General features: G+C 49.1%; 1 protein-coding gene and 1 long non-coding RNA gene across 4 annotated transcripts; one reads left to right on the top strand and one right to left on the bottom strand.

Annotated features, from left to right (window-relative positions):
• Positions 1-1,445: 1,445 nt before the first annotated feature.
• Positions 1,446-11,086, bottom strand: LOC122370875. Its single transcript, XR_006254630.1, has 4 exons — positions 10,982-11,086; positions 4,535-4,664; positions 2,987-3,955; positions 1,446-2,276 (listed from the first exon to the last, which is right to left on the bottom strand). It is a non-coding gene; the product is annotated as an uncharacterized LOC122370875 (long non-coding RNA).
• Positions 11,087-19,717: 8,631 nt separating this feature from the next.
• Positions 19,718-24,652, top strand: LOC122370876. Of its 3 annotated transcripts, none has more exons than XM_043346821.1 (3): positions 19,718-20,182; positions 20,870-21,073; positions 21,502-24,652. In XM_043346821.1, exons 2-3 carry the CDS (start codon positions 20,969-20,971, stop codon positions 24,058-24,060), a joined length of 2,664 nt encoding a protein of 887 aa, XP_043202756.1. In that variant the 5' UTR covers positions 19,718-20,182; positions 20,870-20,968; the 3' UTR covers positions 24,061-24,652. The 3 variants fall into 3 exon arrangements, with proteins under 3 accessions (XP_043202756.1, XP_043202755.1, XP_043202757.1); XM_043346820.1 differs by having other exon boundaries at positions 20,857-21,073; XM_043346822.1 differs by lacking the exons at positions 19,718-20,182; positions 20,870-21,073 and having other exon boundaries at positions 21,086-23,332; positions 23,763-24,652.
• Positions 24,653-26,529: the final 1,877 nt, after the last annotated feature.

Below are 26,529 nucleotides of genomic sequence, written 5' to 3'. Positions count from 1 at the left end.
ATACCGGTGACCTAAGGTCAGATCAATTTTGCCACCTCCCCGTTATCTATAAGTCCATGGGATAATTCTTCGGAATGCTTGAGACGAGGCATTAGTATCACGGATAGTTGTCGGACTTTCGTTCCCGTCATGAGTTGACATGTTAGTTTCACAACATTTCGGCCAGTTACTTCTCCGGCCGTCGTCAGTTGTTCTTTGGTCCACAGAAAGATCTTGGGTGTTGCTGGCGTTGCGCCGTACGCGTCAACCTTATCGAAAGCTCCTGTGGTCAGCGGGAAATGATCTAAGGTTGCCCCGGTGGTAGGCGATAGTTGTAACTAAACTAATACACCCATTCTCGAAATTCGTATATGCATGGACGGAAGTAAAGTCCGTGTTTACAGGGACGTCCACGTTTTTCGGTGTCACGCCGTTGCCGTTGAATTTTCGACGATGCCCTCTTGACATGACAACAAGCGAAGTTGCCCGCTTGTTACTAGCCCGATTCTGTGCCGAAATTGACGTGTTTAAGGGTAGAGAATTCGACCGACATACATGGACCAAAAAAAGATGTGATAAGGGTGTTTGCATGGACAGTGGGCGGAGCCTAATTTCTCTATGAGTTATTTTCATATATCCATGGACTTGTGGGCGGAGCTTAACACAGTCCATGTAAGCACGGTTTTATTCGCTTACTCGATTTGAAAGCATGAACCCGTTCTAGTATCACCTTTAATCGTGTTTTATCGCCATTAGATTGTATGTCATGCGCGTAATTTAACCCTCGCCAGACCTATTGTTTTTCTACATACCGTTGGTACGACCCCCTCACCTTTTCGGCCCTAATAAATAATCTGAACTCATGTGACCTTTAGGAAAAATCCGAGATGTAAAAGGTGTGAGGCCTCTAGATGATATTAGCCATTAGGCACTGTAAGTTTCATCTCCCTTTGAAAGCTCCTCTGGCACTGAGAGCGTTGCGAAGTTGCGACATTTTAGGACCGTGCAGATGCTCACTTATGTCGTAGGTCATTGACTTGACCTGACCTGAAAATGCGGATGATGTCACAAGATTCGGGTTGAATCAAATGTCAGGTATGCTAAGGTCCAGCTCTCTATCTCCAGCGTGTCCCGACCTATCGTAAAAAAAATATAAAAGGCGCGGCGCTCCCCCCCCCTATCATTCGGCCGGCGAGCGTTAGTTAAACCGCGCCTGACAGGGAGGAGGGCTATTTAGAGCCCCTCCCCCTCCCTACACACTATACACAAACATATAAACACTAAAATGTGTGTGCAAATTTTATATAAAAAATGTGTGGAGATCTGATGATTGTTCGGAATGATGAACTCGAGTGAAGCGTGAATTGTCGGCACCGATCACCCCGTAAAAGAGCAAGAAAGTAGCTGCTAAAGAGTTAAATGAGGTCATATCACATGGGCATGAATACACTTACTATCGACTGTTCGAATTATTCAAATGTATTGCTTAAGTCTCGCTCAGCTTCCAAATTCTGCAGAACAGAAAAGACTCGGTTGATTATTGTTGCGAGATACACAGATGAGTTTTGAAATAAGAAAAAAACAAATGGAACGCTTCACACTATATATGATCAAATATCAGCCTCGCAAGTCAGCATGAATGATCAAAGAATGATATTACCTGGCGAACTGAGGGCAAACAATTGCATAATTTTAAGCCAGCTGATAATGATTTTCTTCGCGGTGAAAGGTAATCCGCCTATGTGATTGCGTCATACCGCCGCTCGTCAGGTCCGCATGAACAGGGCCAGGTCATTCGTTCGCGCGCCACCAGCGCGAGCGGACGGCGAATGCCGAGCGCATCAGTTTACATAACAACTTTGCACATGTTGAGGCGGAACAAGCAAATCCGCTGCCACAGACGAGGCATCTTTGTCACCACGCACCTTCATGAATGTAGACAATTAACATGAGTGTATGCCTAAACCTTGAACATGAATCTCGAGCCGCAGTCAACGGCGGCAGAGCGCATATTCTGGGCGGGCACGCACACGCGGCGGCTGCCGACTGTGCGCGCGCGCGTGGGGCGGTGGCACCAGTGGACGGGCGTCTAGCGTGCGCGTGGCGGCATCGGCGCCGGTAGACGGCCGTCTTGGCGCGCGCGCGGCGGCGGCGGCGGCTGTCTTGGCACGCACTCGTCGGCCAGCTGGACGGAGTCAGAGCAGCCAGATTCCCAACCAGAACTGACGGTCTTCCGATGCGGCGTCTTCAGTACGGCCAGAGACAGACTCGTTGTCCAGCGCCTCAGTCTCCTCCGTCTGGCATCACACAGGGGTGGGGCTGGGTTAATACAGGCTGACACGGGGAGTAGTTAGGTTTAATACCGATCTGGCAAGTGGGAGGGTAATGGGTCAAACACTGAGCTGACACAGGAGGAACGGCTGGGTCGAACACCGAGCTGACAAGGGGTGGGGGCTGGGTCAAATACCGATCTGACACGGGGAGGGGTCTGGGTAAGACATCAGGCTGACACAGAAGAGAGGTTAGATCGAACACCGAGCTGGCACGTGGGAGTAGTTAGGTCTAATACCGACCTGACGCGATGGAGGGGGCCGGGTCAAACACCGAACAAACACGGGGAGAGGGCTGGGCGAACACCGAACTTTCAACGCATAGGCGGTTACTCGACAGGCCGAAAAGGGAATGTCAGAGAGTAAGTCACCACAGGAGCTAATGCAAAAGGTAGCTGATATTAGGAAAGATAATTACTGACAGCACGGACACGGAAAAAGGCCAAGCTAGTAGTACGAGACACTATAAAGTATCACAAATTACCAAGAACACGTCGTTGGCGGTTCATGGTACGGCACATAATTGCCGCACAACTGCTATACGAGGCTCGGGAGACCAATTCCCCGCTGACCCTGCAGATGCACTATCAGCCAAGCCAGTTCAACAGCCATATCAGAGCGACTATGACGTATATAGCTTCCATCGGTACCCCCCCCCCCCCCCACCTAGTACCCACCTGTTCAGTATAATCAGCTGAGATGTAGATCAGCGGCCGCCCTGCCCGCAGGTGCGCATCTCTGGGGCCGCGGCCGCCGTCAGCTGTTGTGGTGTCCCCAAAGCTGCCGCCGTAGCCAAAACAAGGCTCTTGTGGGCCTCGTAGCCGGCGACCAAGATCGCCACCATGTCGTCGCGTTCGACATCGTGGGCCGCGCCGACGATGTTTCCCCGCGCACGGAGCCGGAGGCCGTAAAAGCACGGACACTCCAGCAACACGTGCGCCTAATTGTCTGCTGCTTCGCCGCAGACCAGGCAGCGGCCTGTTGGACATTCGGTGTCACTGCTGACTGCACTGGGCGCACTCGGACGTTGGCCTTCTTTCAATCCGGTGGAGATGCTGCCCCGATCATCCCCAGTGGCCCGACCAGCGCTGATAAGTGTAACAGCCTTCTCCCTAGTAGCAGCTCGGACCGGGGCGGGGGCGCCATGAGCTCCGCGCGCGCACTGGAGCAGAAGCGGCCCGCCGGGACCCATATGTCCCAGTCGTCTCCATCTGGTAGCGGCTTGGACCGGGGCGGGGGCGCGGTGAGCTCCGCGCGCGCACTGGAGCAGAAGCGGCCCGCCGGAACCCGTATAACCCAGTCGTCTCCATCTGGTAAGCGGAGCAGGGAGCCACCGCCGCCAAACCATCCTCCGCCGGCCCGTCCGAACAGATCCAGACGGCCTCATCCGGCAGCTCCCGGATGCATTCCTCCGCGCAGCACGGCCACTACAGATGCTGCGAGGCTGGCCCGCGGGCCGACTGCCGTCTGGACGCGCGCGCGCAACGGCGGCGCCAGCGAGCTGCTGTGTAGGCACTCGCCCGTCGGCCAGCTGGACGGAGTCAGAGCAGCCAGATTCACCAAACCAACCGGAACTGACGGTCTTCCGACGCAGCGTCTTCAGCACGGCAAGAGACAGGCTCGTCCAGCGCCTCACTCTCCTCCGTCTGGCATCACACAGGGGTGGGGCTGGGTTAATACAGGCTGACACGGGGAGTAGTTAGGTTTAATACCGATCTGACAAGAGACAGGGTACTGGGTCAAACACTGAACTGACACAGGAGGAACGGCTGGGTCGAACACCGAGCTGACAAGGGGTGGGGGCTGGGTCAAATACCGACGTGACACGGGGATTGGACTGGGTCAAATTTTAGACGTTTCTGTCACTGGCGGTGGACCTGCGCGTCACCCTCCCCGTCGGCGCCCACCTTCGGGACCACGGCCGTAGCCAGCTCGGCCAGCTCCAGGTCACCCTTGACATTCTATAGCTTAATCTGAACACCAGAACACACAGGTCAGGTCAATTATCAGTATTTTGAGTAAATCAATAACATTTTACCAGTTTCCCACGCATTTACTTTGATGCACCATAAGAAGCGGCGGTTGCTGTGCACTAACGTTTTCCCTGTAACTACCCCCCCCCCCCACACACACACACAGGCCTGTACCTTCCTGCCGTCCTCTCTTCAGTTCTTGTGTGCGGGTTCCCTCGTCCGTAGCAAGCCCCCCCCCCAGACCCGACACACCTGTATCCGATGGGCGTCCGAGCGCGAGACTGTTGGTGATGGCGACGGCGTCGCCTGTATGAGCGCGCGCGAACAGTTTTTCTCTGGAATCCCTTGTGCACTGAAGGTTCATTTTTCTGGAGGTCGCATCCTGCAACGAGGAAAAAAATGTTAAAGAATAGCAAAATCCCAAGGGATGATGCATTACTTACCTATATGGCGGGCATCACCATACAGTTATGAAAATGCCATAAACATTTAACTGTCAAAAATGGAAATATGGCTTATGTGGCCTGCATCACTATGTTGTCATGAAAATGCCATCAAAATTCAAACATGACCATTGACCTTGAGTCTGAGTAGGTATCTTTGTACCGGGCATGAGCTGAGTTTCTGCTTAGCCTGAATACTCTGAAACTGGGCTTCAGCCTCTTGGGCTCGGCTGGGCTCTTTGACAAAAGCTTATCACATGAGCAAGTCTCTGACTGAACCGGTCAGCGGTCTCTTCAACTCAATGTGCTATAAATTGAAAATTTTGATGGAAAACAACATGCAGTTCCATTGATATTTCACTTTTTTGGATCATTTACATTTCTGTTCTCACAAACCGGAGCTGAGTTTTACATAGGTGTGGGGACAGGGGGAAAGGGGGCGACCGGAGGGCCATGCCCCCCCCCCACTTTCGGAGGTGGGGGGGGGGCAGCAATGTTAACTCCCCCCATTTTTTGATGAACTTTTGCGCCTGTATATACCACTCGGCACCCTGAACAGTGAACACCAAAACTTGACGATTCTTCAGGTTCGGCTTCCCTTCGAAATTCGATGAAGATTTCCTTTTTGTATCTACAGCGTTAAAGTTAATTAGCGCAAATTTCCTTCACTCAATGTAGGAAACCATATCAGAAGCAACAAAAGAGAGGTCTGTTGGCAGTATTACGTTGAATACGAGGCGAGGCGTATGATAGTAGTGAAAGAAAAGATTAGACAACAGTGGCCAGAGGACCGAAAAACCCATGCTTTGCTGCAAATAAAATAAAAATAAATCTGCTTTGCTGAGCCGAACGCATTGAAAATTGCAGATGCTTTCATCACACTGTCATCATCATGTCTCCATCAAAAGTTACTGTCAAAAACTTATGGTGAGCATTGGTGAGATTTCTGGTGACCTCTAGGCTCTACAGTCTACAGGCTTCTGCACACACTGCTAGGGGCCATGCTGGTCACTGAGGAGCCACGCTTGTCAGTGCCCTTACGCCGGTCTCTAAGAGCTCCAAGTGGTCGATCTCTGAGGATCCCACGCAGTCTTTGGAGGCTTCACGTCGGCCCCCTGGTTCTTAGGTCATTAAGGACTAAGCTGGTCCATTTTAAGCCTCAGCAGTCAGTATAGGTCTAAGAGCCTCAGGTCGCCCTAACGGAGCCAATATCGATCTCTTAGGGGCCCTTTGCTGGTTGAAAGCAGATGCCCTAAGCTTTAAGAGGTCCCAACTCGAGTTATGATACCTGCTCTGGCCCTTGATGGCTCCATGTCGTCCTCAGAGGCCTCACTCCGACCTCTGAGGTCTCATGCTGGCCTTTGAAGGCCCCATACGAACAGATGAACCCACGCTGGCCTCAGGGCCCTACGAACGATGGCCTTAAGAGGCCCCTGCTGACCTCATGGAACCCAGGGAACATCTAGAAGCCTATACCGGCCTTTGAAGGCCTCGTACCGGCCTCTAAGGGTCTTCTCCGAGGGCCCAGTTCTGCATAAGGGCTTAAAACGGCTGGCGAGGTCCTCGAGATGGCCTCTGATGGTTTATGAGGGCTTAGCCGTCGGAGGACCGAGGAGAGCAATTAGATGCATCGAGAGTATTCCGATAGGGTTTTGGTAGAAGGGATGCAACTACCTGACATAATGACATAAATGACCGTGAATTGATCGACCTAGCGGCTGCGGAGATCTCTAAAAATAAGCCTCCAGGCTCTAAACAAGCATAAAAATACATCACTTGAGCGGATCAACATTGACACCCATGACTTTCCACGTGGCACGGCAAGGGCCGGGCCGGAAGCTGCGGGGTCACAAAAATAGGTGGAGCGGTGTGTTCGAGACTGGCGGGTGCCAGCGAGGGCCGGGCAGCGGAGCAGCACGTGCTCCAGGACATAAAACTCTTCTCGGCACACGGGGCAGAGCGCCGCGGGGCACCGCTTGTCCAGGCACTGTTGGCCTGCCGCGGAGGGGAGACGGCCGATTTGGTGTACGTACTGGAGCGAGCGGCCCCAGTGGCCTGCCCTCATGTGGTGCACCGAAACGGCGTCCCCCCGGTCCTCTCAGAGGATGGGGACTGCTGCGTGCTCCCGAAGAGTGGCTTGAATAGTGACTCGGAGTCGGACCAGTTGCTGCACCATTGACGCGAGGCCTCCCGGCGTCCCAGAAGACCCTGCTAGGAGCCGCCATCTGGACCGAACTAGCGGCTCTGGCCGGTCCGTCCCGCCGGATCCACCTGCAGTGGGTGCCGTCCCATTGCGGCGTCGACGGTAACGAGCGCCGACCAGATCGCCAAGGAGGCGGCCGCGCTCCCCCAGGCGGCGGTCCCGGTGGACGTCGCTACCGCCCACCGTGCGGCCGTCAGAATGGCCCGCGACCGCACCACCGCCGTCTGGCCGGAGGGCTGGTACCGGACCCTGATGGGGAACCGGCTGCCGCTACCGGTCGCGACGGGGGACAGATCGTCGGCCGTCGACGTCCATCAACTTCGCGCGGGCCACTGGTCGGGCTCCCGCCAATACCTCCACCGGATTGGACGGAACTCTTCCGAAGATTGCCGCCAGTGCCCTGACTGTGCCCTGACTGTGCGGCGGGCCGGTGCACCGTGTGCCGGGAGGAGGCCGACACGCCCCGGCACCTCTTCTTCCGGTGCCCGGCCCTCATAGGCTGGCGTCTCCGGAGGTACGGGACGATTTTCCCGAGCCCGGAAGACGTCCGCGACGACGGAGAGGTGGCGGCCCTGGCGGCCGCCGTGAGGGACCTCCAGAGCCGCACGGCTACACCGCGGTAACGCGGCTGGAGGGAACAACAACAACAACAAGGCCGCACAATGAACCGCCCGGGTAGCGAGCGGGCGTCCGAGGGCGGGGCGACCGCTTGTTTCGCCACGTCGTTCGTGCTCTCATTCCCCTCGATCCTGCAGTGGGCAGGAGCCTGGAACCCACTGCAGGATTACTTCACGACGCTCGGCCATGTTTAACAAGGTCTTCCATGCCTATCTCCGCGCCGAGGGTGGAGGCCTCACCTGGGCGGAAGCTCATCCCCTGAATAGACTCAGGGCGGCTCGCAAGTCGAAGCACACGACGACCGAGGCGGGGGACGTCCCATCCCAAACCCTCTCCAGAGCCGCCCGCAGGTGAATCTGCTGCTAGACTAACAAGCGTGGCGAAAAATTCGGTGACCGCCATTCGCCGAAAAAAATCTGCGGCCGCCCTGCTCCGAAAACTTAGCGGCCGCCATGCGCTGAATTCGACGCATGCGAAGTTACGCCGGAGCTGAAATTTTCGGCGCAATCCCCGCCACCACGCCGGACATATTCGGCATCACGTGTATTTTTTTCCAGTCTGGCAACAGGAACGGAAAAATTATAGTCATTTGATGTTTTCACTGGATGAATTGCTTTGAAATGTCCAAGGAAGTGGCCCTTGAAAGCCGCTCTTCTGTAAAACTAACTGGCGCAGTTCAGAAGCTACTTGACAGTTGCCACAGCCAAGTTGATTTCAATTTTCAAACTCAAGGAAGACTTTAAAAATCCCAAATTTCATTCCACAGGTTCCACTTCATTTTAATTTTCAAATTTGCGGAATTTTAGCTCAAAATTAGGTAGGTAGATATGGTAGGTATAGATTAATATTTGTGGTTCTCATTGCAATGTCAACCTGCAGATTTTACAGCATTAAGTGTTTCTGCTTTTTATGACACAGATGCTGGGTGAAGATGAGTAAATTCACAAAAGAGAGGAAACACTTTGACCAGAGCATGGCCATGGACATTCACCTAAGTTACAAGCTTGCATTTCATACAAGGCTATTGTGTCTTTTCAGTAACAGCAGCAGGTCAGCAAACTCATCCACCAACTGTGCCCCTGCAACTGGGGGAAGCAGGGAAATGAAGTGTGACTAATGGTTGGTGACAAAGCCTATCTATTCATCTGAGTCTGTCTCAGCTGAGTCTTCATGGGGGAAGCACTAATAGTTATGCAATGTCTGTAATTGTTATGAGGTAAAACAGTAGCTGCAATGTTGGATTATATACATAATACATACCTATGAGGCAGAATAAAAGAAATCTGCCAAGTTAATTGCAAATAATTTTATAAAAAGGTAAATATCATCAACCATGGTGATCAACCATGTCTCTCAATATAGAAAATTGACAGAAGTCAAAGCAAGGTTGTCAAACAGCACAGCTGCCACATACCAAAAATACTCTATTAATTCAGATTTAAAAATGGATACACCCATAAATGATCACATTGATACATGCTTATGCAATCTCCAAATTAACATTTCCATACAATGTCCAGCAAAAAACCGCAGCATAGGTACCTATCAAAATTAGGTGCCGGGGACCCCAAAAGCCTTAAAACTATCAATTGACACCACAGGCAGAATTTGAGGATTTTATAATTTATAAAACAATGTATGATTTTTCCCCTTTATCATAAAGACCACAGGCCAGCCAATGACCATGCGCAACAACACAATTGGACAGTGATGAAATTTAACTATAGGTACCTACATATATGCCTCTGGGAAAAAATCATATTTTCATTGCTCTAATCTACTATGGATATTACCTTTAAAAAAATTGAGCCAAGATGGTCTAGAACCCTACCAACCAGGACTTCGGAAATGGCATTCGGAATTATGTCTAGTGTAGGTACTACACATGGCTAGGGGAGAGCGGGGTGAGTTGTATCATGTTCAAGTTGTATCAGGGCGAATTGTGCCAAACTTATCCAATAGATAGCGCTCGTGACACGACCAGCCGACGAGGTTTTCGGGGCGCCATCTTCCCCTGTTCTGTCGTGTGGCTGGGTGGACGCGTCTCGAGGTGAGAGCCGATTTTATGTTTTTTTAATGTCATTCTAAAAAAATAAGTTGCAGGAAAATGTGTGTTTTGGGCATTTAGATCTGCACGAATTTGAAAGATCTCCGTAGCGGTGGTGAGGGTAGGTTCTAAGGCTGCGTGAGTGAAAATGGATTTCTCCAGGTGTCCGCTGTTTTTGAGCACGAGGATGTTTTTTTTCCAAGATGGCGGCGAGGTACATGTTGTATCAGAGCCGGGTGGGGTATGTTGTAACATGTATGTATGTATGTATGTATGGGTATGTTGCTTTTGATCGCGAAAGCTAAGTCCTGGCTCGCGTTTGTAGGTAACTGGTCAATGCTCGTTCCATTTCGGCACAATGTGTTGGCTGCTTTGCTCTTAACGGGTCACTTTTGCGTCTAGTCTGTTGATGTTTCGTTCGCTTCGATGTTTCGTTCGGATTGACCTAAGTTTGGTCTAATAAAGGTGAAGCCTTTGAGCATATACATTGTATTAACCCCATTTAATGTTGTTGTTATGTTCAAAACCAGTAGCAAGCACACTCCCTGAAACGTGAAATAGTGATACAAATTACCCCACCATGTGATACAACTCACCTAAGCCATGGGGCAAGTTGTATCAAAAACATTGTTCTATTCGGCAGACCGTAGAAGAAAAACTAGTAGAAGTAGCGGAAAAGTTACTTTGCACAAAAAAGCAGAAGAATCAAGGAAGGAGATAGTATGGAAATAATGAGTTTATCACGGATAGTTACGAGGTTATGGGTCTCGGAGTAAAAACTGATACAACCCACCCCACTCTCCCCTACAGTTTATTATTTCTTGACAATAAAATGGCTAATAACATTTTCTTTTGTAATCAGATAGATCAGCACCACTGATAGGCAATATAACATCTATATATAAAAGTGAAGGAACACTCAGTAGCTGGCAACGCTGCAGACCTGTGCCGTCTGCAGTGTCTAACTTTGTGACTCTGCGTAAGAGGTTGGTAAATTGATTGATTTTCCCCAAATATTCCAAACTGACTTTGGAGCATAAGCAAGATAATGCTGTTCTTGCAACAAAACTAGATTTTAAGGATTCATAACTGTGACTGTGACTGTCTTGAGCAGGCTCAGCTCAACAGCCCCTATTTGTGTACAAATACCTATAGAACAGCATGTCAATATATTGACAGTGGTAGTCTATTTATTATTAGGAAAAGGTCATCTCATTCAAGCACAGGAAAATCAAGCTTGACAAACATGGCATGCCTAAGTCTAATGCTGTGGCACGGATCACCTAATGTGATCCGTGGCTGTGGCCACGCTCTTGGGCTTAGAAAAGTGGGGCAACAATACAAAATACAAAAATGCATAGTAGTATGCCATACAGCCGAATGCTTACCTTTCTATTTCCACCCATCGTTATCCACTCGCCTAGAGCACAATCCAAACGCCAACCAAACGCGACACGACTCTCTTCCAACACAGAAAAACGCACATGGAAATTGCCAGAATTGCCGCGAGAACTTTCTCGGCGCCGCCGATGTTGCTTACCAACGGCTTCAAGCCTTGCAACAGCTGACGATTAGTGAGAACTGACTTCTTTTCATGGACGACCAATCAGAATCGGTCTTACAAAAATGCCAACCAATCAAAATGTCGCTCTAAAAGGGCGATGCTATCGCCACGTGGTGGTGAAAAAACACACTAATCTAGGATAGCATTTTACATAGGAGTATTCTCAAGGACGAACGGGCGCGTCCATGCATTTCGGATGATTGGTATATCGCTTCATCGTCCATGATAATGCCCGAAACTGCTATTAGGAATTCATGGACAGCGAGACGTCCATGCAATCCCAGCCGTCCACGTTAATACCCTAAAAACCGCAAATTGTCCATGGGTTTACAACATTTCAAGCACACTCCACCGCTCGAGGCAGACATAGCGGCCATACAAACGAACATCTCACCTCAAGACGGGAACAAAAGTCCGACATCTATTATCAGTGTCAATGGTAGGAAATTAAAATGCGTTTTTTTTTTCTGGACGGACACCATTCTGAACACTTCCAAAACACCTATTAACAATTCAACATGACACACTGAACTGGAAAATGACACCCTACGTGAAAATGACGTGACCCTTCCTTATATCCCTGAGGTCATCTCAGTTCACAAAAGGGAGCCACACAGTTTTTCGTTAATAACTTCTGGTAGGCGCATGCTAGGCGATGATCGACTAAACGGATCGACTGACATGCAACATAACCTTTTCCGGTCAGGTCTTGACCTTGACCCGGGGTCAAATTTCAAAATGAAATTTCAAGGTCAAACTATAGTTTATTCGACGCGTCTTGATAAGAACATGATGGCTGGCAAAATAAATGTCGTGACTTTTTCGAGTAAAAAAGCTATGGCAGAAAAAAAAAACTTTTTCATAAGTGGCTATTATTGGATTTTTGCCCTCTGGAGAGTTTATCCTAAGCCGTTGACCTGAGGTCAAATCTGAGGACTACTTTGGCGAAAGAGCGTTGAAAGAGCTATCGAATGCGTTTTTCCGTGGCGCTGCAGCTCTATTAGTTCCCAAATTATGCGCCAGGTTTTCGAAAATTGTTCAAACAATCCAAACTTGACCTTTTATGACCTCTGGCCACCTGAGCTTTGACATGACCTTATAAAGACCAAGTATTCTCCTCATTTTAACTGTCTTTCCAATACCGCCTACCGCATGTCGCTACGTGGCCCAGGAGCCGAGTTAGACGGGGGTGTTCAGACACACACCCCCGGCCCGGCGCGGAAGGCGCTCAGCACCGGCCCAGCGCGGATGATAAAACAGCTCCGTCTCCGTCTTTACTGGGTGGGCAAACACACTCCACTGGGTGGGCAAAAATCGCTAATGGGTGGGCGATTGCCCACCCAGTTAACATGGTATCCAAGGCCCTGATACTAACACAATGCAGTTTTATCTAAAAAAAATAGCATATGAGGTCTGCCTTAACCCTCGCCCGTATTGGTGTTTTTTTTTTTTCAGCCGCGAACGCACAGCCCACCGCTAAAGTAATGTAGGGTTTTACCAATCTCAACGGTTGGCTTTGACTGGCGATTGTTTAATGCGGAGTGATCGAAAAGAAGATGTCAGTAGCTAAAGTTGCAGTTGCAAGGGTGACGATGCATATAAGCTACAAAGTTTCATTGTAGTCTGGTAAATCGTTCCTAAGCTTCAGAAGCAGAACATACCCATGACTGAAACCCCACATTTTAACAGCTTATGGAAAGGGAAAGCCTATCATTCGTGCCACACAAATCGTAGTAGGGGTGTGGCTATTATGATCAACCACAATATACAACATGAACTTATTGATATTCAAAAAGCTAGCTGTGGAAACTTCTTAACAATAATATGCAAAATAGGTACGAGAACATACCTTCTTGCAAATATATACGGCCCAAATGAAGATAATCCTATTTTTTACCTTTCTCTTCAGAGTCGCATTGAATCTTGTCATACTGATCATATTATTTTGGCCGGAGATTTCAATTTTGTAATGAATTTCAATAAAGACACGTAACATTACGCACGCGAACACAATATAAATGCCAAAAGAGTTTTCAGTAGCTTTGTGAATGAAAACACACTTCATGATATATGGCGAAAATTATATCCAAATGACCTACAGTATAGGGGAGACCCGGGAGGTATGGGCCGGTTTTGTGAAGAGGCAATCTTCTTCCAGTGGGCAGTGGCTACACCCGGTTTTTCACTCTGTGCACGTGAAATTGCCTTTCGCCTGCAAAGTGTGCCTGATATTAGGCATCTGGGATCAACTATTTTGTCTCAAGATAACTTTTAATAAATCATGCGCTTTTTCGATCCCTCAAAATACACCGGGAGGTATGGGCCATGGCCCGGGAGGTATGGGCCGGTGCCATGTTTCATATACTTTTCTCGACAATGAGAACAATACTTGTAGCTGGTATCTACCTTGATCTCTCTTAGAGCCCAGGAACCGCATAAGCGGCGAACAGCTTACTTCATGGAGGTCACTTGGGCACATATGTATTTTGGTAAACTCAATCATGCACCATGAAATAAAATATATAATATTTTTTTTTGTTCGAATGAAATTTGAAGCTAAATTTTCAAGCTAGCGCGACAAAAATAAAACTTATTGAAGATGACACTCCATGAAAGCATCTTTTTATTGATTTATGATCAACGGGGGTGGGTGGCCCGAACCTCCCGGTTAGGACGCCAGAATTTGCGTAGCATCTCAGCTCATAATCTTGCAAGAAAGCTTCAAATTGTCAATCCAGCCTTAATTTGCATGCTTTAAACTTAATGTTAGCATTGGTCTGGCATCATAAAACGAGCCTGGCTCAAATTTATCACAAATTTCCTGTATGTACAGCATTTTACTCGAAGAAGGCAAAAACGCTTTATCACTGCTCACTGCCAAAGAAGACTGAGGAAGATTTTGAAAATCACGTGGGTTGTGTAACGGAATGGCTGCTACCAGTTTACGCGGTCAAATGTGTAAAAACACGCAACACTTCTTCAAAACTGCGATGGCCCATACCTCCAGGGGGCCCATACCTCCCGGGTCTCCCCTACATGGACAAAAAGGAATCCATTGAGATGTGGGAGATTGGATGATTTTCGTAGATGAGACGCTTGTGCCGTTAGTACAACACGTCTTGATTAACCCCGGTTATAAAACCGATCATTGTATAGTAGAAATGAACATTCACATTGCGGAAATAAATAAAGGCCCAGGATTGTGGAAATTCAACGAATCAGTATTAAAAGAGGATGAGTACATAAACATAATACAATCAACAATAATAAATGTAGTAAGTCAATATGCTATCCCAGTATATAATGCAAAATACCTACATAATGAAAATAACTTCAATTCAGTTGAATTTACAATAGAGGACGGTCTCTTCTATGAGACTCTTATTATGTCGTTAAGAGGAGAAACAGTAAGATACCTACTGCAAAAGATAAGCAAAGAAAAGACGATTAGTAGAAAGAAATTTAAATAACAAAATAGAAATGGCACACACAAATTTCAACCATAATAAATGCGAAGAAAATGCACGGTTATTAAATAAAGCTCAAGAAGAGTTAGAAACCTACCGAAAACCATACGTTTAAGGGCTTATCATTAGATCAAGGACACATGCACTCAATCAAACCCCGATTAGGCTTCTGGGCGACCTCAAAACAAAACACAAGGCAAAAGGAAGTAATGCTCACCAGACTTAGAACCGGACGCACCAGACTCAACGCACCATGGCTAGAACCACAACAATATAACATTTGTGCCTTCTGCAAAGTCAACACAGTGCCTACAGTTCAACACATCCTGCTAGAGTGCTCTCACTTCAACCTCCACCGACAACACATCATTGCCTTCTGTCGGCAGGAGAACGTAACGTTGAGCTTAGATCAGCTTTTAGGTGACAGACACCCAGAGCTATTAGCACTTCTCTTCAGATATTTACAAGACACTAAGCTAACAGGAGCACTCTAAAGCACACATAAACGTACAGTTAAGTGCCGTGCCCAACATCCCAACAGTTGACTTAGCGGTAATCACACTCGAGAATTCTCCTGGCTCCGCCTTGCGCTGGTCCAAGCTTGGTGCCAGTTACGCCGGCTGACACCCAGTACACCACTCAACCGTGCGCTGGTCCAAGCTTGGTGCTAGATACGCCGGCTGATATTCACTACACCACTCAGCCGGGCGCTAGTCCAAGCTTGGTGCCAGTTACGCCGGCCGACATTCACCACACCACTCAACCGTGCGCTGGTCCAAGCTTGGTGCCAGTCACGCGCAGACAGGAGAGATTCAAAATTAAGAGAGGCCAACTGGTCTTCACCTCTTCAAAGTTGTTAAATGGCCATGCAGTCTTGTCCTTCAGACAATAATTATTTAGGCCTATGCACCACCCGGCATTGTAGGGTGAACGCGACACCCGGCGTGAGAGGGGGTGTGGAGATTGCCTCCTAACCCGCACGATAAAGAACCCATGATGTAGTTCGTGAAGAGTAGGCCATGTGCCGGCACCATGGCAAAATTAATCCCAAATCGAATTTATTGTCTTGATGGAGGACAAAGTGCTTAACAACCCTTTAAAGTAACTATAACGTAAAACTAATTCTAACAGTAGGTAAAGTAAGTCCCAGGATCCCACTCACCTCCCAAGAAACCCACAACGCGTTACCGAGCACTTTAAATGTCAAAATTTTAGAACTCACACACACTTAATTAAAGTAAATGAGCACTTGCAATATCAAAATTCTAGCAATTGGATATTTTTCTAGCAAACAGATTCTTTACAGGCGGCCGAATGTCCAATGGACAGGGACGCCTTAAAACCTCATTTTCACTCACTCACTCACCCGTACCTGGCGCGCACCCGCGCGCGTCCGTACCCGGCCCGCACCCGCGCACGTCCACTGCCGGCACTGACAGACGGGCGTGCTGCCGTCGGCGGTCCTGACAGATGGGCGGCGGGCCCGGCTCCCGCAGCTCCGGCAGCTCCGGTGACTGTTCCGGCAGCTCCGGCAGCGAGCGGCGTCTCCGGCAGCGCTCAGCAGCGGCGCCAAACAGCAGCAGCGGCTGAGCCAACAGGCGGCCGCGGAGGCACGCCCCCCCCCTTGCATTGTTCGTCCATGGAGATGTCTGCAAGCACGCCCATTGTTGAGAAGGCACGTGCATCCATGGCTGAGCACTGAGCAGGCACGTGCGACCCCTTTGCACATTGTTCATCCATACATATCAATATAATTTACCTTATTGATTAGTGTGAGTCTTAAAAAATCTTAAACTCAGAAATACCACAACGCAGGCTGCCTGGGTGCGTGCTAATATGAACATAATGAACATTATACATTAGTGCAGTACCTATAAGCATCCTAGCAAGTAGAAGCTGGCAAAATGCAAGGAGCTTACAAAGCATGCTTATATGTAGATAACTGAGGATGATTCTCTCAATTGAAGCATGATCCGCACTCAGCAGCTTCTTCTGTTTTGTTCCACAAACTAAAACTGAAATGCCTCAATTTTCCTCAAAATATATTCATTTATCACTCATAAACAACAAAAATATACATTAAGTAGGTACCAGGGCAATAAAAACATAAAAGTTACATATTTTTCATGTACCGTCCTTTCACAGCAACAATATGTAGAAACGCACCAAGACGTTCACGGAGAGCTCACCCATAACAAACTAAAGTTGAAGCCGGGGCTCTGCTGCAGCAGCAGGGGAGACGTACAGGGCACAGAGGTCATGTCACAACATCATGTTGTACGACCTGTTGTTCGAAAAACAAACAGATCAACGTAGATCTTGAAAAACTGTAGCGCTTTCTTCAGTCACTTAGGTAAGCTTTCTCGCAAGACCTTACATTAGATTCACCACTCTTGACAAAATAATCAGATTGAAACTTAGCTCTTGTGCCTGATGCACTTACATTTCAATTTATTGAAATAAAACACTCAAATTTACCCTTGAAAATTTTTGACATTTAAATGATATTAACATCAAGATTTTGATGATCAGCAAACAAGCTATTCAAATCACACCGATATGATAACTTTGGCAATGTTGCTAACTCTTGCTGTCTTATTGAAAAGCAAATCTTCAATTTGTTCATATCCAAATCCAATGCCAAGCACTGAAATCTTGTTGCAAGGCCCTAAAAACAACAGACAAAAACAAAGCAGACAAGGCCCGTCTTGTGGAAATCGCCAGTGCGGTGCAGCGGCCTTAGCGAAATTTCCCAAGGCTGCTCTTTGTTTACATTTTAGCGATGGGCTAACTTGGCCGCCCAAGTACTTGTTTTACGTGAGTAAGTACAATTTTGTCAATTTTGAAACGGCTATATCTCGCAAATTTTGGTACCGATTTACATTTTATGCATATCGTTAGAATCGGCAGAGTCTGGGGAGTTCATTGGTTGGAAATTTATGCCGATTTCTTTCAATTTTTAAACCCTGATAATCCCTTTAATGAAAGACACATTGGTTCGCTGACTTAAATCAGGGATCGAATCTCAAGATATCATGCCGTAATAAACACTTTCATCTCAACAAATGGATAGAAAATGGTATAAATGCTCTTAAAAATGCATTTAAGCTTCATGCTGCATGAGAACGTTCCTTTTCCTCTTCCTCCAACACGCAGACATTCAAACCGACGGGCCCGTCACCGTCAAAAGTTGAACATTGCTGAACTTTCCAAAGCGACGGCCGTCAGGTCCGGCGCCGGCGCAGTCAGCTGTTGCCGGCCGTCAAACGCTGCCGGTTCACACATGCCCGTCGACCTGACGGCCGTCGCTCCGTCGGTTTCGGCCGTTTTGACGGTGTCGGGCCCGTCACCGGCAGACCTTACGGGCAAGTGTGAATTGCGTTTTAGCGTCAGAGTGAAGTTTGTTGACACTGCCATGGAATTTGGCAGAAATAAAAGGAATATTCAGAAACTTATTACCAAACTTAACTTATTACCAAACTTACTTATTCAGAAATAGAAGGAATACGACTAATTATCCCTTATCAACAGTGCTAAAAACATGCATCACAAGAATGCTTTTAGGTACATGCTTTTATGACGCCATTGATAATTTGCAATAAAGGACGACTGGGGTTTGGATTTACAGTACTTAACATGGCGTTACTATGCGTTACATGTGTTAATATATGATTTCTGGTGCAGCAACCACGTTGGCATGGTTAAGAGCTTCGGTGTTGAAAGCTGCAGACCATGATTATCACCCACAGTTGCGCACAGTTTTCTGTACTGCTGTCGCTAGCAAACGCCAGTATTCGCATTTGATTGGTCTAACGGCGTTTCATTTGCAAATTGAGAACACTCTTTAGTTGTATTTTGGTTTCTGTGTATTTTGTTGATTTTGCTGTCGGATTTGGTGGTATTAGGCAAGTATAAGGTATTTTTAGTCACACCATGCCCGTGGTATTAAGCACTTTAATTTTTATCGTGAGGGTTACCAGTGCCAGGCTGGGTGATTTTGTTTGAAGTTTTTGTTTTATGGTTTAGTTGAGATGCAAATAACCAGGGCAGAGTTTGTTGCAAGCCGCAAGGCGTACATTGCTTATTGTTTTATTGATAGGTCATGCCTCAATTACCAATCCTACGAAGTATGCAATCTACCGCAAGTCTTTATAAACCTAATACTTAGATTAATTTTGTGCATCTGCTCTCTCTTTGTGCGCTTCTATGGTGTTCTCCCTCTTTATTCCATCCTCTTTTTCTCCTCTGCGGCTCAACCCCCTGCTTAAATGATGTTTTCACGGCTTTCAACTGGGTAATATATAAAAATTGCTATTCTGTATATTTCGGCATATTTTGCTATACCTTTTACAACGGAAAAGAGCTACATTTCAAAATGACGAATAAGTTTGCGTAGCGCCAAAATTGGTAGAAGAAAATGTTAAAAACGCGCAGATATTCTCAACACACTTATCACAAGAGGATGCGGAAATCGAAGCCATTATCACATCAAGAAAAGAGGAACAGCGAAGCATCACGAAAGAAACATGACATATATATGTTGCAGGCACTTTAGAAAATCAGTCATTTTGTAAAATGCCTAGGTATTTTGCAAAATGCCTGATTTTTCAGGCTTTTTGCAAAAAGCCTAGGCATTTTACAAAATAACTGACTCTCCAGTCATTTTGCAAAATGCCTAGGCATTTTACAAAATACCTAGCCATTTTACAAAATGACTGAGCAGCGTGTTGTAGATACGAGTACCTAATTATATACGTTTTGGTAGCGTGTAGGTGGACCGAGGAGTCCAGCATTATGACCAGAGGAGTCCAGCAGTGGGAAGTCCATACCTACCTCTATTTTGAGAAATGCAGGCCCGCGACATTTCCAACCCCCACGTCAGCGACGCTTCTGGATTTAAAATGATCGATCTGGAGCGTCAACAAACGACTGGCCCTATGCCGGCCTGTATCTGTAAAACTATTAGAGGTCGCGAGGATTCGATCCCACACACTTACATAGGCGTTAGTGTCTTCTGATTCCAACGCTCTCGTCCTACGCCAAGCGACCTGATGATTCTCCCGATGTGGAGCTTGATATTTTTAACTGGGACTGTCGTGTGTTCGAGCCCTTTTCCTTTATCCTCCCCGTGCCTATACTAGTTTCCTTTCCGACTTTTAAAGTATCCTCTGTCTGGTAGCCCGTCCTGGATCCTTCACATTGCGCTGTATAAACCGAGTTGATTTCGCCCCCGTTTTCGTCCTCGTGGTTGAGTTCCGCCCTGACTGCCGCCGTGATTGTGTCGCCGCCACGTGTTGCTGAGAGTCGCCGCCGCCGAAGATAATATAAAGTAAAATCAATTCAACTCTTTCTTGACAACGAACCGGCTATTTTTATTGTTAATTCACCACATAGTCCTCCGCTGGCCGGATCAAGATTTGCTGTTGGTTGTTCTTTGCTTTGATTTTGATTGATATTTTTGATTTTGAGATTGAGACTGTGCCTTCAAGATTTGAGTGTTCTGTCAAGAGCTGTGATGGAGGAAAGTGAACTGCGCCAGAAGCGAACCTTAGCCAGAGGTAAGGTAACCAGACTTTTGCGTGACCTCTCTGCCAGTGATCAGTCGCAGGAGGATGAGCTGGCCCTACGCATTCACCACCTCGAGATGCATTATGAGCATATGCTACAGCTACAATGTGAACTTAACAAACATGGGATCGAGGATGATAGCTCACACATGCAGGATGCGTATGATGCTCTCTTCAAGGCTAAGCGTGTTCTAGCCAGGCTCGAGAGGGGAGTAGCTTCTGCTCCAGTACTGCATGAGCGCCAGAGTGCTTTTAAACTTGAGCTAAAGCTGCCTAAGTTTGACGGAGCAGTTGACGCATGGCCTGAGTTCTGGAACCTGTTCAGAACTGCTGTTCATGACAACAGAGCTTGTTCCCCAGTGGAAAAGTTTGTACACTTGAAACTGTACCTGACTGGGAGGGCACATGCAGCTATCCAGGGACTGCCTTTGACTGATGCTGGATATGTCAAGGCCATTGAAACCTTACAGGAGAGGTTTGACCGTCCGGACCTGCTGAGGGAGTCACTGATGCAGAGACTGTTGAACACTCGCTGTGTCCCTGATGACCATGACCTTCTGCAGCTGCGTCAGATGGTGGATGGTTTGGTGTCTGATGTTCGTGCACTGGAGACCATGGGTGTGACTGCTGAGTCGTTTTCTGTGCTTCTCATGCCTGTGCTGAAGTCCTGTGTCCCAGAGACGTGGAAGCTGCAGTGGATGAGAGCGCAGAGTGGTGTCTCCGAGAACCTCCCAGACTTCCTGCAGTTTCTGCAGAAGGAGGTGCAGATGAGAGAGGATGCAGCTGCACAAGGGACACCAGCCGCCAGCCCAGCTGTTCACCAGAGTCAGCCGTCCCAGCCGAGATCAGCGAGGTCAGCCACCAGTGTCCTCAGGATACAAGGCAGGTCAGGCAGGGCTGGCTGGGTTTGTGGAGTGTGCCAGAATGGGAGGCATGGCCTCTCTGCATGCCCCACTTACAGGAGCATGGATGTTGCCTCACGCTGGAGGGCCGTCAGGCAGGAGGGCCTGTGTTATCAGTGTCTGGGGCTACACATGGTGCGAGTGTGCATGAGCTCTGCATGTCCAAGGTGCGGTGAGGCTCACCACTCATCTCTGCATGATGCGGGAGGGTCTGCTGCCCCTGTGCGTCCACCTGCTGCCCCTGTGCGCCCGCCTGCTGCACCGGCTCGCCAGGGCTCTGCTCGTCCGTGGCCTGCTGCGCCCCACCCGCCTCGTGCTGTTGAGCGCTCAATGCACCCTGTAACGTGTACAGCGCCTGCTGCTGCTTCTGCATGGTCGCCTGGCTGGCCTGACCATCTGACCTTCCAGGACAGTCAGACGCCAACGTGGACAGGGAGAGCACCTGTTGAGCTGCCGCCTGGAGGTGAAGTGACTGGGCACGCCTCTGCCGTCGGCCCGTCCGTCCAGTCGCCCAGCGCAGCTGCCGTCCAGCCGCCCTGCCAAGCCACCAGCCCTGGTGAGGGTAAGCGCCTTTACAATGTGAATGCTCAGAGCAGCTGCTTTGTTCAGACCGTGTTGGTAGAGGTCAGTGGACCGGGAGGTGTGTGCCAGGTGCGCGCACTCATCGATGGAGGCTCTGACTCTTCGTTTATCAGGTCGTCTCTAGCAGAGAAGTTGGGCCTGGAGACTGAGGAGCAGGGAGTCTTCGCCTGCGTCGGGTTCATGGAGAGGACTGAGGAGGCCAGAGTGTACGACCGAGTGTCAGCTAAGTTGACTGGCAGACAAGGAGGTGAGGCCACACTGTCTTTTTGGAAAACTGATCGCCTGTGTGTACCTGTTGGGACGTACAGCCTGCCTGAGAACCTGTCGCTGCCCCCAAGTGTCGTGCTCGCTGACGACTACCGTGAGGGGCCTGTGGATCTGTTGATCGGGTGTGATCAGATCTACCAGGTTGTGATGTGGGACCAAGTGGAGGTTGGGCCCGGACTGCGCCTGATTGAGACGGTGTTTGGTCATATTCTCCATGGGCAGGCACAGAACCAGCAGACTGAACAGAGGCGCGTCTACCGCTGTCAGCTGGCCGACGTGGAGAGGATGTGGAGCCTGGACGCCGTGGGAATCTCGGCGAAGGAGACTGCAGACGAGGTGCCACCTGAGCCGACCTGGAACCCAGAGGAGCAGCGTTACGAGATGGGTCTGCTCTGGAAGTCGGACAGCAGGCCGGCCTCCAACCTGACGTCTACGGAGCTACGCACCCGACGTCTGGTCTCCAAGATGAGTACCGACGAGCTCGACAGGTATGATCGTCATATCTCAGAGTTGATTGCGAACGGTGTGGTTGAGGATGCTCCTCTCACGGATGACCCTGATGACGCCTTCTTCCTGCCGCACCGGGGTGTTGTCCGTGGTGATAAACTGAGAGTGGTCTTCGACGGGTCCGCTCCTGATGCCACTGGGAGGAGCCTAAATGAGTACCTGAGCCCGGGGGAGAACCTGTTGAGCCGTCTTCCCTCTGTCTTGCTGAACTTCCGCACCAATGCTGTTGGTTGTCAGGCAGACATTCGAGCCGCCTTCCACCAGATCGTCCTGAAGGAGGAGGACAGGCGCTACGTGCAGTTCCTGTGGGGAGACCGCCACCTGCGCTTTCAGAGGGTCCCGTACGGCGTATCCTGTTCGCCGTACATGCTGTTGCGCCCTGTGTGCTGCCATGTCCGCCAGTGCCTTGTCTCCCAGCCGGAGCTGATGCAGAAGGTGCAGGGAGCGCTCTACATGGACGACCTGTGCCCGACGTTCGGCACCAGAGAACAGGCAGCTACTGGGATGAAGGAAGTCAGCAGCGTCTTCAGCAAGGCCAGGATGGAGCTGCACAAGACCCGCACCACAGGTGATGTGTCCTCCGAGGACTCAAAAGTGTTGGGTCTGGCGTGGAACACGGAGACTGACCGACTGGCTGTGACCGTGCCTGAGATGTTGTGTCCTCGCACCAGGAGTGAGCTTCTGTCCGCAGTGGCAAAGCCGTTTGACCCGTTACCCCTGCTCACCCCATGGCTGGTCAGAGGAAAGGCCCTGTTCCAGCGGACCTGGTCGGTGGAGCTGACGTGGGACGAGCCGCTGCCCGATGCGCTGCAAGCAGAGGTCGCCGCCTGGTGGCAAGATTCTTCCCGCAGCACTGTCTCCTTCCCGCGTGCTGCGATGATCGGTGAGACCAGTCTGGGCACGCATGTCTTCTGTGGTGCCTCCAAGACTGCCTACTGTGCCACTGTGTACGTCTCGCAGGGTGGGGAGTCTGATTGTCAAGTTGTCCGTGACAATGCCCTTGATCTTGTCAGTCATGCGCCGCGGTCAGTCAAGTGGAGCTTCATCCCCGAGGCCGCCCCGTGGTGGGGCGGGTTCTGGGAACGGCTCGTCGGTGTGACCAAGAGCGCCCTGAAGATAACGTTGCACCAGTGCCACCTGTCGTATGATGAACTGGCTGTGACGCTGTATGAACTTGCGTCTCATCTCAACCTGAGGCCCCTGACCCCTGGTGATGGAGATGATCTACTTACCCCGGCTCACCTGTTGTTTGGGGTTACCACCATCTCCGGTGTGGTCTGTCCCAGTCTTGACTCTGACTCCCATGTGGGCAGGACCTGGCGTAACCGGCGCCGTGTGAGTGACCGTCTCGTCCGTCGGTGGACGACCGAGTACCTCGAGACGCTGAGAGGCTGGGCCGCGTCACCGCGCGGCCGCCCCACTCGCCTGCCCGCGGTCGGCGAGGTCGTCCTGCTGCAGGGCGAAGGACGCCGGGGCACGTGGCCCCTCGCCCGGGTGGTGTCGCTCATCCCGGGACCGGACGGCCGCTGCCGAGCGGCTTTTCTCCGTGTGCGCGGCAAAATAACGCGGCGGCCAATCTCCCGGCTCTTCAGTCTGGAGGCCGCCGAGTAAGACTCTCGTCCGCGCGCCTGACGGTGTGTGCGCGGAATGGCGACTGAGCTGTGCCCGAGTGCCGAGTTGTGAGCTCGGAATGGCGACTGACGTGCCCGAGTGCCGAGTTGTGCGCGCGTCAGAACTAGAGGACCGTTTCTGTGTGTGCTGATTGCACTTGGTTGTACTCAATGTGTCGCGAAGTGTCGAGACTAGTTTGAGCGCTGTCATTTGTTTCGTGCGTCTGTCTGCGCACTCGTACCGTCGCAAAGCGCCGAGCTGGCTGCTCGCGGTCCGCCCTGTGTTGCCGACGCTTGAGCATTGGCTTTTGCGAAGTAACCCGAGTTACTTCGGGTGGGGAGTATGTCGTGTGTTCGAGCCCTTTTCCTTTATCCTCCCCGTGCCTATACTAGTTTCCTTTCCGACTTTTAAAGTATCCTCTGTCTGGTAGCCCGTCCTGGATCCTTCACATTGCGCTGTATAAACAGAGTTGATTTCGCCCCCGTTTTCGTCCTCGTGGTTGAGTTCCGCCCTGACTGCCGCCGTGATTGTGTCGCCGCCACGTGTTGAGAGTGTTGAGAGTCGCCGCCGCCGAAGATAATATAAAGTAAAATCAATTCAACTCTTTCTTGACAACGAACCGGCTATTTTTATTGTTAATTCACCACAGGGACCATGCAAGTAGGTACTCAAAGCTGTTGCCACAGAACAAAATTAATCGTGTTTTGTTAATTATTGCTTTAATATTCATTGTGATCAGAGAGCTTTTTTATTCCAAAGAAAAGTTAGGAAGAAAACCTAAACAATAATACTGTAAACAATTGTGTGGACTAGGCCTAGGGTAGACTTGTTGAAGTTCCTTAGAGCCAATGAGCGCTGTCCAGTCAACTGAGGAGGGGAGGGGTGGTCCACACTGGGCTTCTTTGTTGATCCGTGGGCTGTGAGTGAGCGTCCGTGCGTCAACCTGGTCGTTACTCAGCATTGTCGTCATCACGGAGCTTCAAATCGATCAGCTACAGGCTGAACACGTACCTATAGGGTATAGGAAGACGTCCAAAAACTGTTGGCCATAGTATCTGTAGTGGGATCTACGTTCCATGCTGGTCAGGCATTTTGCAAAATGCCTAGTCATTTTGTAAAATGGCTAGCCATTTTGAAAAAAAGCCTGGTTGCGTTCAGTCATTTTTCAAACAGCCGTCTTTTTGTAAAATGCCCAGGCATTTTACAAAATGACTGATTTTCTAAAGTGCCTGGAACATATACATATCAGCGAAGCTGAGAAGACCTGGGATTCAGAAAACAAGCTGCAACTACAGGTCGCTGTGCCAATCGATCGTAGGTACTATCAGTCGATAGGTCATCAATCTTTAGAATGATGATCAGGCGAACGAAGAGAGTGAATAAACGAATGAATATACTTGGGCATGTATGCATCCAGAACTGAGTGAATGACTGAAAACGTGAGTGAATGAATGAACGAGCAAAAGCATGGGGGAATGAAGAGACGAATAAATGAACGAATCAATGTATGGATTCAGGATGAATCAATGAATCAAGGAATGTGTTGTGAAGGAACGATGTGCATATATATGTATGCATGTATGTTTGTATACCGGGTGGCCCAGAAAAAACGTTCCGAACTTTGGAGGCCTATGTATCAAATTCGAGTACAAATAACGAGCCAAAATTTTCATCAAGTTTGTGTCATTTCTTTGCGCATTGATATGCCAAATTATAACACTATACCATTATTTTCAAGCTGGCAATCTTGAGTTGAATTAAGCAAGACGTTTTTGCTTTTTTTGCCGATGTCAAACGATAGTGATAATTGGGTTAGACCGTCTCATGTTATAAAAAAGAATAAAAAATAGAGCACGTGAATGAAACCAACACGTATGTTCTTATTTTAAATATTTTTGTCTCACTTATGTGCCAAATATTCAAATACTGATCCAAAATGGTGCTCATGGATGCCATTCGTTTCAACACCAAATCATGTTTCGAGCAGGAGTGGCACGGTGCATGGATTACTGCTGATTACTTTCCTTTCAGTAGATCAAACAGTAAATCGACCGGAGAAGGAAAACAAACTAAAGCAGGCTGGTTCCTGTGCCAGAATACCACAGAATAGGAAGCTTATGAAAAACAACATTGCCAGCAGATGACAAAAAAAAAACTGGTTGAAAAGCTACCCTTTCCCAGGAATGTCAGCCAGGAAAGCATTTGAGCCACAAGATGGTTAGAAAACTGGAAACTTCTTCCGATGCCGCTGGCACAGAGCCATCGTGGTTGCCTGAGGGAATGTGTCATCCTGAGACCCGAACCATCAATGAGACTAGCTGCCAGTAGAAGTCATGGCTCTAGGCCGCGGTTTCGCTGGGTGAAAGTGACCCGTTCACTCACATTTTGTAGTAAACATCGGAGCAAAAAAGTAATTTTTACATGGCATGCTTGAAACACGAACCGTTTAAAAAGTAATTTACCGAACAC

The sequence above is a fragment of the Amphibalanus amphitrite genome, unplaced genomic scaffold (assembly GCF_019059575.1).
Source record: "Amphibalanus amphitrite isolate SeventyFive unplaced genomic scaffold, NRLGWU_Aamphi_draft 001178F_arrow, whole genome shotgun sequence".
Classification (NCBI taxonomy): domain Eukaryota; kingdom Metazoa; phylum Arthropoda; class Thecostraca; order Balanomorpha; family Balanidae; genus Amphibalanus; species Amphibalanus amphitrite.
The sequence above is the reverse complement of the archived record's forward strand: the minus strand, read 5'-3'. Positions and strand labels throughout refer to the sequence as shown.